Source organism: Hemicordylus capensis, chromosome 5 (assembly GCF_027244095.1).
Source record: "Hemicordylus capensis ecotype Gifberg chromosome 5, rHemCap1.1.pri, whole genome shotgun sequence".
Lineage (NCBI taxonomy): Eukaryota > Metazoa > Chordata > Lepidosauria > Squamata > Cordylidae > Hemicordylus > Hemicordylus capensis.
In genome coordinates this window covers 93,298,879-93,311,145 of record NC_069661.1, presented here as the reverse complement: position 1 = coordinate 93,311,145, position 12,267 = coordinate 93,298,879, and the positions used below count along the sequence as shown (strand labels likewise).

Sequence of the window (12,267 nt, the reverse complement as noted above, 5' to 3'; positions counted from 1 at the left end):
GATGGACGAAAGATTAAGGTTGCACAAGACAATTCATTTATCAAAATCACTGCCATGAGATGTGGTGATTGTCACTAGCCTAGATGACTCTAAAGGCAGATTAGGATAGGTCTTTCTGTGGCTATTAGTCATAATGGCTACATGAAGTCTCCATTTTCACAGACAGTATGAGCAGCTTCTCATGTCACAGTGAACCAGTACTTCAATCAAGCTGCTGGAGCCCTAGGTACATGCACAAATTCAACTTCCAATGTGAGCCGGCATAGAAAGCTAGACCATAAATGGAGAAAGACTCCGCTTGAATCTGACAGATTACAACACAGAGCACATTTGAAGACCTATGCTCTGGCAATGCGTGCAGCAAAGACGCAGTTCTTTTCTGCCCACATTTCTTCCACAAGCTCACATCCAGCAGAAAATACCCTTTTAATACCCTTTTAAACTTGTTGCCTAATACCCTTTTAAACTTGTTGTGAGAAGGCTAGTTGTGAGAGGATTGTGAGGGGGCTAGTTGTGAGAGGATTGTGAGAGGGCTAGTACATGCCCCTCCTCCCTTGAATCAGGATTTGGAGTCATCATTTAACTCCATGGGTATTAATAAGAGTTTTGCTGGTAAAATATATCATATTCAAGCCAAACTGGATTATTGCAGAGTCTACTATGGAGGTGTCCAGCAGCTTCCCTTGTATAGTTAAATTGGATCAGTTTCAGTTTGTGACTTCCAAGGACATAGACAAGCTGCTTGAGGCAGTTTGCCTTACCACCTGCCCTCTTGATCCTTGCCTAACATAACTTATACCATCTAAAAAGGAGTTTATTAATGCATGTCTGAGGGAGCGAAGGATGCAGCAATTATTAGGCCTTTCTCCAACCTCCCATGGTTGGGAAAAGTGAGAAAATACAGACTATCTGGCCCCTTTCAGATAGGCTATGCGGTTGAGATGGTCTTGGTCAGCCTGTTAGATTAGGGATTCTCAACGTTGGGTCCCCAGATGTTATTGGACTTCAACTCCTATAATCCTCAACCAAAGGCCCCTGAGGCGGGGGATTATGGGAGTTGAAGTCCAATAACATTTGGAGACCCAACGTTGAGAATCCCTGTGTTAGATTATCTCTTATTAAGAATTGTCAAGGAGAGTGTGATTCCCTTGATCTTCTTGGATCTCACAGTATTTTTTGATACTATTGACCCTTCTGGAGTTCCTGGTGGGAGTGGGGGGGCACTGCTTTGCAGTGGTTCCACCCTTACCTCTTGGGTAGATTCCAGATGGTGTCGCTTGGAGATCGTTACTCCAAAATGAGAGCTACTGTATGGAGTCCTACAAGGCTCCATTCCATCACTACTGCCTTTTAATATCTACATGAAACCACTGTGAGAAATCATCAGGCGATTTGGTGCAGGGTATTATCAATATGCTGATGACATGCAAATCTATTTCTCCATGTCAACTTCATCAGAAAATGGCCTGACTTGCCTAAATGGGCTGGATGAGGGAGAACGAACTGAAGCTGAATCCAAGCAAGATAGAGGTAAGAACATAAGGACAGCCTTGCTGGATCAGGCCCAAGGCCTATCTGGTCCAGTATCCTGTTTCACACAGTGGCCCACCAGATGCCTCCGAGAATCCCACAGGCAAGGGCTGACAGCATGCCCTCTCTCCTGCTGTTGCTCCCCTGCAAATAGTACTTAGCAGCATCTTGTCTCTGAGGCAGGAGGCAGGCTATAGACACCAGACTAGTAGCCATTGATAGACCTGTCCTCCATTTTTCTAAGCCCCTTTTAAAGCCACCTAAGCTAGTGGTCATCACTACATCCTGTGGCAGAGAATTCCAAAGATTTTAATTTACAGGTATGTGCTATGTGAAAAAGTACTTCCTTTTGTCGGTCTTAAATTTCCCAACTTATTGTGATACTTATTGTGGGAGATCAGAACTTAGGAAGTGGTTTAGATCTGCCTGTTCTGGATGGAGTTACACTGTCCTGGAAAGTGGACCCAAACCTCTCCCTGGTTTCTCAGGTTGAGGCAGTGACCAAGAGTGCTTTTTATCAACTTCAACCGACATGCCAGCTATATCCATTTCTGGAGATAAACAACCTATGCTGTGGTGCATATGCTGGTAACATCCAGTCTTAACTACTGCTATACATTCTACATTGGGCTGCCTTTGTTCATAGTCTGGAAACTGCAATTGGTACAGAATGTGGCAGCCAGGTTGGTCTCTGAGGCTGCCCGAAGAGATCACATTACTCCCATTCTAAAAGAACTACTCTTGCTGCCAATAAATTTCCAGGTGAAATATAAAGTGCTGGTTATTACCTAAAAAGCCCTGAATGGCTTGGATCCAAGGTATTTAAGAGAGTGCCTTCTTCTCCATGAACCCTGCTATCTATTAAGATAATCTGGGGAGCTCTGGTTGTGGTTGCCACAAGCTCATTTGGTGTCGACCCAAAACAGGACCTTTTTAAGGTTTGCCCCAGGAATTTGGAATGCACTCACAAACAAAATTACAGCTGCCTCACCTCTGGATTTAAGAACAGTCCAAAAACATACCTGTTTAATCAGGCTTTTAGAGTCCATAAGTTTTAAAGTTTTAAGTGTTAAAGTTATTTTTATCTGTATTTTAAACAGTTATAATTAATTTGATGTTTTTATTGTGGTTTGTGTTTTAGAATTGTAAACCACCCAGAGATTTGTGTATGGAGCAATATAAAAATGCACTAAATAAATAAATATGGCAGCACGGGACATGACATGTAAACCCATCAGTCTTGGCATATCCCACCCTACTTGCTGTGCAGAACCCAGCATCTGTCCCTCACTTCAAATCTTAGGGATAGATGTTGGCTTCTATATCACAAGTAGGGTAGAATATGCCAACATTGGTAGGCATGCATGTCATTGGAAGTCAGGCTTTCCCAGGCTCTGGTAGCTCGGCCAAACCCTCAATTGACCAAGATGCATGAAGCTTCCCCACTGAATGCCATTTGTTGGACGCCAACAGGGCTAGGCTGTTGCCTTCAAATCCTACTTTTGGGCTTCCCAGAAGTTTCGAACTGGCTACTGTTGGATGCTTGGCTAGATAGACCTTTGGTATGATCCAGTAGGGCTCTTATGTTCTTATAAAGCCCCCCAGGGACAAAGGGATAAATGCTACATTGATATTATAATAATTGACAAAAGTAGTCATAAGGTGGATCATATATTCGGTGGATCACATATTCAGTGGACCACATAATGGGGCTGTTCTTACAATCAAACATGAGGGTGGGTGGGTGGGGAGGAAGCCTTGCAAAGCTTACCTCTCCCTCAGACAATTGTCCTGTGGTGCTGGATGTGGATCACACATGCAGATGCCCAGCCTCTGCCCCTGAAAGCATGGAGGCTGGAATGTGTTATCCTGGCCCCCAAATATCCCACAATGAATCACGTGAGTGTGTGGTGCATTGTGGAGATCCCCCAGCGACAGGAGGGTGCCCATCAGTGCTTCAAAACCAGCTGAAAGCAGTCGGTGCTGGCACATGAACAGAGAAATGGGGTTAAGTGAATGCTCGCTCCCTTAACCTTGTTTAAGAAGCAGGTTTAATAATGGTGTCAGGTGGGCATTGGCTCACTAGGATCGGGGCCAATCCTGGTGGTTCTCATGCACAGCCTAACCTGGGCTGGGCAAGCATCCCTAGCCCTAGGCTGCACATGAGAACAGCCTCAACATCTACTTGTTGCTGGAATTCTTGCAAATAACCCTGAACTAGATCAGCCCTTGGTCTGATCCAGAAAGGCACCTTTTCTGTTCTTAAGCATGTTTGTGTACCTGGAATCACTTAGGAGATGAATTACACTTTGTTTTATAACAGATTGTGACTGTACACTTGCTTTGTGCATTTAAATGTCAGTGGACCGTATCTGCCAGTCCCTGTGATGACAATGCCTGCATGATGCAGCCCAGGATTTTCACTGAACTTTGAGGTGAAAAAAAGTGATTTCCCTGATGGGAGGTGCTTTTCTCATACTGGGCTGCTCAAGTAAAATTTTGACATGGGGCTTTTGGAAAGAAAAAGTAACTTAAGCAGGACTGAACCTGGAAGTAAACAGTAACGTATGTCTGCATCTTCAGTACTCCGGTACGGCTATCCTACTTCTGTGACAGTTATAATCATCTGTGTCACTATTATCATTCATTATTTATATAGTGCAATTTGTATACAGGTTACTTGGCAAAGCATTATATGTAGAAGAAAGAGAGAAAGGTCCCTGATCCCAAGAGCTCACCATCTAAATGTCATAGGTGAGGAGAGCTAGGACCGTGAATGCATTTCATTTCACCACCCCAACTCTGAGAAGCCTCCAGGCTTCTTTCTCTTTTATTGGTCTTCACTTACTATCTTAGTTCTGCAGCTAAAACTCAAATGCTTTGTGGCCAGACACTCTGCACACCAAACACACAATGCATTAAATCTTGCAAATAGGTGCCTGTAAATCTTCAAGCCATACTCTTAACTTTAAGTTTTCAGCTCAGCTCCGGAATGGCACATCGAAAGCTTAGCAGGAAAAGATGTCTCTCGGAAGCAAAGTGGCCCCCCCAGTACTGGCAATAAATATATAGGCATTCAAGGGATAAAACAATGTCTGTGGCTTATATTTATTAATTACATTTTTAATCAGTTCTGGATCTTAGTTTAGAAGAAATGCTAGCAATCCTTAAAGATAACTGACAATGCAAATATACCACAAATATAGATAAAAAGCCAGTCAGTATAGCCTGGTTAAGTATCTTACAACTACACCACCCCCTACTGGCAATTAATAGAATGCAGTGAGCCAGTTGTCAGAAGTATACACTATCTGGGCTTTTCACAAGGTACTGTCTAAAAGGTTGAGCATTGTAACAAGCTTTTAAAAGGAGCCAACAGAGACAATATTGGACATGGTAGTGCACAAGAAGTGTGGGTGAGATCTATCGCTGGAAAAGGGAGGTACTTTCATAACAGCCCTGAAGATTACCTGGTTAAAAAGCAGCACACACATGGGAAAATAAATACAATTACAAAACAGTCAGAATCCTGTTTTGGGCGGGGGAGATAATCTCTGTCTGACATGTGCAGGCAGGAGTCCAGCATGGATTGAAACCCTGGTGCAGGTGCACTGCAGGGATGAGACACACTGCACAGGCACATCTGATCCACCATACAAGCACCATGTGGCCGCGTCCGAAAGCCAAGATGAAGAAGTGTTCAACTCTGCCAATGTCAGCCAAAGGCAGGCAGCTTTCCACTGAGTCCTTCTCTTACTGTTGCATGAGGAGAAAGTTCACCTTAAGAAATGCTGACGGTTTCTCTCAGATACCCAAGGCAAACGGAGCATTGGGAGTCCCCTTTCATCTGTGCTCCTGTTCTCAAGGTCGCCCACTGTATCATCCCCTGCAACAGTGGCCTTAATTGCAGAGCTGCTCAGCAGAAGATTAATGGGAACACATCTCCCTCTCCCTCAAACTGTGGTCTGCAGAGAGACCACATGCCGCGGCAAAGTATCTGCCAGTCCCTAAGTGATGGCAGTACCTGCAAGACGTAGCCCAGTTTAGGCTTTTCACAGAACTTTGAGAGGAAAAAAGCAATTTCCCTGCTGGGAGGTGCCCTTTTCATACTGTCCTCAAGTGAAACTTTATTCATGAACCCAAGCTACAGCAGGGCTCCTGGGAAGAAGCAACTGCAAGAGAATTTGAGTTCATTCATGGGCTGTGTTGTACCAAGCTGGAAACTGTTTGGAACAGTCCAGCCTAACAACGACACCCACCCCACCCCCATTTTTAAATCATAGTAGAGATGGCAATAAGCAGTCGTATATTTATTAAGCTCTCTACATTCAGCAGGTGATTTTTTTTTTAAATAACTAGGGGTTGCAACTGAATGCACATTTACTTGGAAACAAATCCCATTGTACTCTGTGGGGCTTACTTATGAGTAAACATACAGTGACTTGAGCAGCAAATGTTTATCCAAGGGAGCTGATTTTTAACCATGGGGGGGAAAATGAGGAAGCTTCTGTTTGGACAGGTGAGCAAAAATCCCAGGTCCTCATCAGCAGTTCAGTATTTTGGAGAATGAAACATCTCCCCCCCCCCCACTTAGTGGTAGGGTAATTATTCATTCTAACAATTACTGTTTTTTTCAATGGTTTCTCTCCCCCCCCCCTCCGCTTTTTTCTTTTTACAGAAAAGGCTATGGACCAACATTTGGAAAATTTCTCCTTAAAATGATTTGGATCATCACTGAGCAGTGATTTTTGAACACCAGGGTTGAGAGATTCCTTCCTTTTCCCTTTTTTTTCTCCTTTGGTAACTCCTCTCCTCTCATTTAGGCTACTCAGTGCAAACAACACTACAAGATATCCTGTACCTGCAGAAGTGTGCCCATTGTTGGGGGGGACTGGATGTTGGCAGGGGGGGAACAAACTCCGTCAGCAGTGCTCCCCTTTCATCACCCCTTGAGCTCCAAGAGAATCAAAGAGAAACAGTGGCTGAACGGGGTGGGGTGTGTGCTTAGTAAATGAAGACGCTTCCCCAAGTTTTGCACTTTATGTTTTGGAACCCACCACCGCTTCTGCTAAAACAAAACCTCCCCCCACTCAAATGCAGCACCTTGCCACCATGGCTGCCCTTGTTGCTACACTTCCTGCCTGCCACTGCTTGTGGAACCCTGCCATGGTTGCTGTAGTTGCTGCCACTCTTCCTGCCCACTGCTCCCCCACCACTTGCTGCCACTGCTGCTTCTCTCACCTGCCACTGTTTGAGGAGCCTTGCTACCATTGCTGCCATTGCCGCCTCTCTTCCTGCTGCTGCTTGCAGAGCTCTGCGGCCCTTGCTGCTGCTCCTCTGTCACCACTGGCAGCTCCCTGCTACTATTGCGGCTACTTCCTCCTGCCACTGCTTGTCGAACTTGGCTGCCACTGTCGCCATGCCTCCCACCAGCCACCTTTTCAGTGCCTTCCCGCCCTTCCTCCCACTCACTGCCCCACTGCTGCTTGTGCAGCCCGGCTGACATTGCTGCCACTTCTCCTGCCACTGCTGCTTTCAGAGCCCTGCCGCCATTGCCACCGTTGCTGCCCATCCTTCCGGCCACCACTACTGGCAGAGGCCTGCTGCTGCCATTACTGCTTCCTCCCATCCACTGCCTCGCCACCACTCGTGGCACCTTGCCAGCACTGGCACTCCCCCCGCAACTGTTGCTGCTGACTGAGCTTTTCTGCCACTGCTGCTGCTCCTCGGGCCCACTGCTGCTTATGGAGGCTTGCCACCAGTGCCGCTCTCCCCACCTGCCCCTGTGTGCATAGCTTTGTGGCTATTGTCACTGTTCCTCCCCTCCCCACACCCGACCTTTGCTGCCACTCCTCCAAGCCACTGCCCTGCCACATTTGTGGAGCCCTGCCACCATTGCTGTCATGGCTGCCCCCTCTCACCATGGCGGCTTGCGGAGCCTCGCTGTGCTTGCAGAGCCTTGCTGCCACTGCCGCCATTCCGCAAGCCCACCCACTGCCCTGTGGCTGCTCCTCCCACCTGCCACCCTGCTGCCACTTGTGGAGATGTGCCAATCATGGCCACCGCTCCTCCCATCGACTGCTGCTTGCATAGCTTCACCACCACGGCTGCTGTTGCCCACAGGTGGGCAGATGTTCTCAGTGGTCTGCCCACCACTCCCCCGCCACCACTGTCGCAAAAGCAGAAAGCGGCGGTGGCGGCGGTGAGGAGGGCTGGTGAGTATTCTCTATCACACACCCACTCTCCTCACTGCCACTTCAAAGAGGTGGGTAGCAGCCGTGGTGAAGGGGGCAGTAGGGATGTGCATGGTCTGGAGCAGTCTGGACCGGCACCGAAGGGGGGTCTTACTTTAAGGGCGGGGAGGGCTTACTTACCCCTCCCGCCTCTTTGTCCCCTCCAGCGCCCGTATTCAACAGAATAACGGGGTGCTGGAAACCAGCCGCCCCCATCGCCACCCCCCCCCCCGCCGCGGGCAGATTTGGCCAAAAACTAAAGGTACAAATGCCGCCGCCATCGCCCGCCAGCCCTCCCTCCCTCCCAGCTGCCCACCCGCCCGAGTCCTCACCTGATCTCTTTGAAAAAAACGAGAGGAGCTAGCTAACAAAGCTCCTCTCGTTAGGGAGTCCTGTAGCATACTGAAGAAGATTTGCGCGCGCGCATGTGCGCACCACAAAGCATGCCGACTGCCGGAGGCCCGGTCTACCCGCCGGGAAAAGGCCGGGTAGACCGGGCCTCCGATCGCCAGAGGCCCGGTCTACCCGGCCTTTAGACTTTTCCCGGCGGGTAGACAGGGCCTCCGGGGGTCGGCGTGCTTTGTGGCACGCGCATGCGCACGCGTGCAAAGCTTCTTCAGTATGCTACAGGACTCCCTAACGAGAGGAGCTTTGTTCGCTAGCTCCTCTCGTTTTTTTCCAAAGAGATCGGGTGAGGACTCGGGCGGGCGGGCGGGCAGCTGGGAGGGAGGGAGGGCTGGCGGGCGGCGGCGGCGGCATTTGTACCTTTAGTTTTTGGCCAAATCTGCCCACGGCGGGGGGGGCGGGGGGGCGGCTGGTTTCCAGCACCCCGTTATTCTGTTGAATACGGGCACTGGAGGGGGCAAACAGGCGGGAGGGGTAAGTAAGCCCTCCCCGCCCTTAAAGCAATACCCCCCCACCCAAACCCGAACCAGCCAGGGCTGAACCGGTCCGGCAGTTCGGCCATTCTTTAGAATGGCCGCCGGACCGGTTCGGACACACCCCAGGGGGCAGGTGTGTGCTCCCCATTGCTGGCCCATCCTCCTGCCTGCTATGGCCAGGAGGTTGTCCAGTTGGGCAACGGGGCAGTGGAGGGTGCTCAGGTGGGAGGCACCCAGGTGTGCTTTGGCTGGGGCACCCCTGAGCCTTGGGCCAGTCCTGGTCTGTTGAAAGAGAACTTGTAGGTGAAACCAACAGATTTTTCAATGCAAAAGTCCTATGTGTGGATTGAAGAACTCCAAACTGGTTGACTCTTTTCCCTCTGCCCCCTTTTTTGTGTTGCTTCATCTGAACCTCCCCACTCATCTCCTGCACTGGTTTCTCTACTCCTTTTTGCTCCTTTTCTCTCCCCACACTCACGCCTTCCCCATGTTTCCTTCTCTTGCCATTGTCACTCCTCTCCACTCTCTCCTTATTATGCCCTCGCCCCGGTTTTGCTGTCTGCCTTGATCCCCAAGAGCTCCCCCACCCCGCCGCCGCCTTTTGCAGCGAGCAGATTCTAAACCAGCAAGTGGGGGAGAGGACAGCAGCTTCATTGCGCATGCTTCAAGCTCTCAAGCATGCTCTTTAAGAAAGAGAGAGCTCAAAAGGGGAGCTGTGATGAGGAACTAAAAATCTTCCACTCCATGATCCAAATGCCAAGTTTCACCAGTCCCCTAAATTGTATGGTTATGTTGTAAAATCCCAGGAAAACCCCTGATCATTTTCTTGAATATCTTGCTGCGCTTAAGTGTTGAATCTTTGGCTGAAAGAGAGCGAGAGCGAGAGAGCAGATCGCTTCCACGCCGAAGTCCTATTTTATAATTATACCGTGGGGACGGAGTTTTGAGCGAGGCGACGCGATTCAAAGGGACCCCAGAAACCAATACTAAAGCAAGAGGAAGAACAAGATCGAAGAAACTGGCCACCCTAAATCCTGGGGGTCGTGGTTGTTCCCTTGGATAGAAGGGTTTGGGGTTTTTTAGAAGGCTGGAAAAGGGGCGGGAGAGCGTTGAGAGAGAAGTTTTGCTGGTGCGAAGAGGGGGGCGGGGAATAGCAGCAGCAAGCTAGTGAAAAGCGGGGAGGGACTCCACCTCTAATATCTTCCTAGGGTGTGTGATTAATAGACCCACTGTGCGCTGTCCGAAGTGCTGATGTAACTGACGAGAGGAAAAGGGAGTTGTCCGTGATTATCGTTACTGTATTATTAAGGCACAGCAGCAGCCAGAATAGAAGCCCAGGCGGGCTTCTGTGCAATCTGATCTCCGGCGCTTTCCCTCCTCCTCCTCCTCTTTCCCCCTCCCTCTTTACCACAGCCTCCTCCTCCTCCTTTTCTCCTCCTCCTCCTCCGGGGGCCAGAGGACTGTGCTGTGAGCCTCCATGCCCACCCTTTCTCCCATCCCTGCTCACCGGCATCAGAAAGCGCCTCCAACTCCTTCGGGCAGAGCAAAAGAAATAAGCAGGAGAAGGATGGTTTTTAACACTTTCTCTCGCTCTCGCTCTCTCTTTCTCTCTGTTGGTATATATACACACCCGGAGAGGCGATCACGTACCTTGAGCTCTTCAATGTCCAGATTGGGTGATCTTTCCATAGAACGAAATTAAACGAAGCAGAGGTGGGAGGAGGAAAGGTGGAAGAAGGCAGGGGCGGGGGGAAAAAACCTATAGAAGTTGTGCCAATTTCTTTTCTTTTCTTTTGACCAAGATATGTAAATATATATATTCTAGAGACTCAGTTTCCAGCCTAAACTCAGTCTTGTCCTCCAAATCCGGGCTGTTCTGGTTAATTTCATTCTTCGGGAATCACGTCTCTGTAGGTTCCAAACCAGCAAATAAATGTCTTCGTGAGAATAAGATACTGTCCTCCGCCCTTCGGGTCCCTTTAAAAAAAATTATTACTATTTTTTAAAAAAATCCCCGTTACCGATGATGAAAGCGACAGGTGATCCTTCCTACCGATGAGCCCCAGTCTTGTCCTGTAGCGATGCGAAGGGGGAAACGGGGGAGAGGGTAGGCGGAAGAGAAGAGCAAATCCACTCTGTGCAAGATTATTTCTTCTTCTGCGAGAGGAGCATTAGAAACCGGAGACTCGCTGCATCCCGAGGCAAAAAGCTCCTTCTTCCCCAGACGGCATCAATGCAGCAAAATTGCCAGCAAATGTCTTCTTCAAACTGAAGAGCGTGAGTGGCTGGGCGAAGAAAAGCCCTCTGCTTTCCTTCATGCTTACCCCGGCCAGCTAATTTCGCCCCCGTGAGCCCAAGACATTAGCTGCGATCACTTTCCCTGGCAAGGATGTGAACCCCGAGCCAAGTCCTGCATAGACTCCCAAATTGTTTTGCAGCTCTCTGCTGAAGGGATCCTATCGCTGGAGCTGGAGGAGGGAGAGGGGGAGAAAAATAAGATAATAAAGTCTGTAGGGAATGCTTTCCCTTGAAGGTTATGCTAAAAAAGAATTAAGGGGGGGGGATACAGAAGGATCTCCTGCAGAGAGAGACAGTGAGAGTGAGAGAGAGAGTAGGGGGAGAGCGATTTCCCCCTTCTTTTCTGTTTTACTGTCCTTCACCACCAGGTGACTGACTTCACTTCTCTCTTCTCACGGCCAGCACTGAGGGGATTTCTCTCATCTGTCAAAAAGCAACATTTCCTTTCTCGACAAATATAGCTTCCCGGGTCCTAGAGCCTGCACTTCGTTGCTATTCCGGAGCATTAGTCGGCATGCATTTTAATGCAGCCTCCTCTCGCTTGCCTTTTGGAAATGGAGAGGGTGGAGAATGACAGGCTTAAGCTCAGGGAACGGTCTTTGGAGTTTCTCTGTAGCTTAGATCCTGGCAGGTTTCAAAGAGTCTTGCTTCATTGTCCTTTGAAAGCAAAAGCAAAAAAAGAAAGTGTGTGTGTGGGGGGGGGAGGTAAACCTCAGATCCAAACAAATCCTTATGGTTCCTCATATTTTTTTACTCTCTGACCCAATCTACCATCAAGCGACAGCTGACATCTGTGCCCACAGACTACCCAGCAAAAAAACTGCAGCCAGCATTTTGCACTGTAGCAACAGTACAAAATTGTTGTTCCAGGAAATGGAGCCACATGATTTTTATAGGTTGCTTCAAGAAATCAATCAAATCACAACTCGCATCCATCTCCATAGAAGACGCACTGGGGGTGGGGGTGGTCATGGATTGGTCAGTTTTTGGTACTATGTTGTAAAACAAGTATGGATCTGAGACGCATATCTTCATGGATCTTCCATATTTTTATAGGGATTCCTTCAAGTCTACCAACAGATCACAGATTATCATACTTATGTTCACAGACTGCACTGAAAAGAAAATTACAGTTCTATTGCTTCATGGGCCCACTATAGTGCAAACCAGACATGAATCTACTTTTCTTTTTTAACAATGAACAACCAAAATGCACCATCACATCACATGACTGCATGGGGGGGGGATGGATTTAGTGTTTAGTAATTGTTCCATTTCACAAAAACTTGGATCTTTGTTATTTTTTCCATATAACATAACATCCC

At 48.4% G+C, this 12,267-nt stretch overlaps 1 protein-coding gene across 1 annotated transcript in view; it reads right to left on the bottom strand.

Moving 5' to 3' along the window:
- SGCZ (sarcoglycan zeta) overlaps nucleotides 1–11,225 on the bottom strand; it is an 889,976-nt gene extending 878,751 nt beyond the window's left edge. Inside the window, exon 1 of the mRNA XM_053253767.1 lies at nucleotides 10,295–11,225. Coding sequence (XP_053109742.1) covers nucleotides 10,295–10,333 — 39 coding nt within the window. The 5' untranslated portion in view covers nucleotides 10,334–11,225. The remainder of the gene's footprint in view (nucleotides 1–10,294) is intronic.
- Between the last annotated feature and the right edge of the window lie 1,042 nt (nucleotides 11,226–12,267).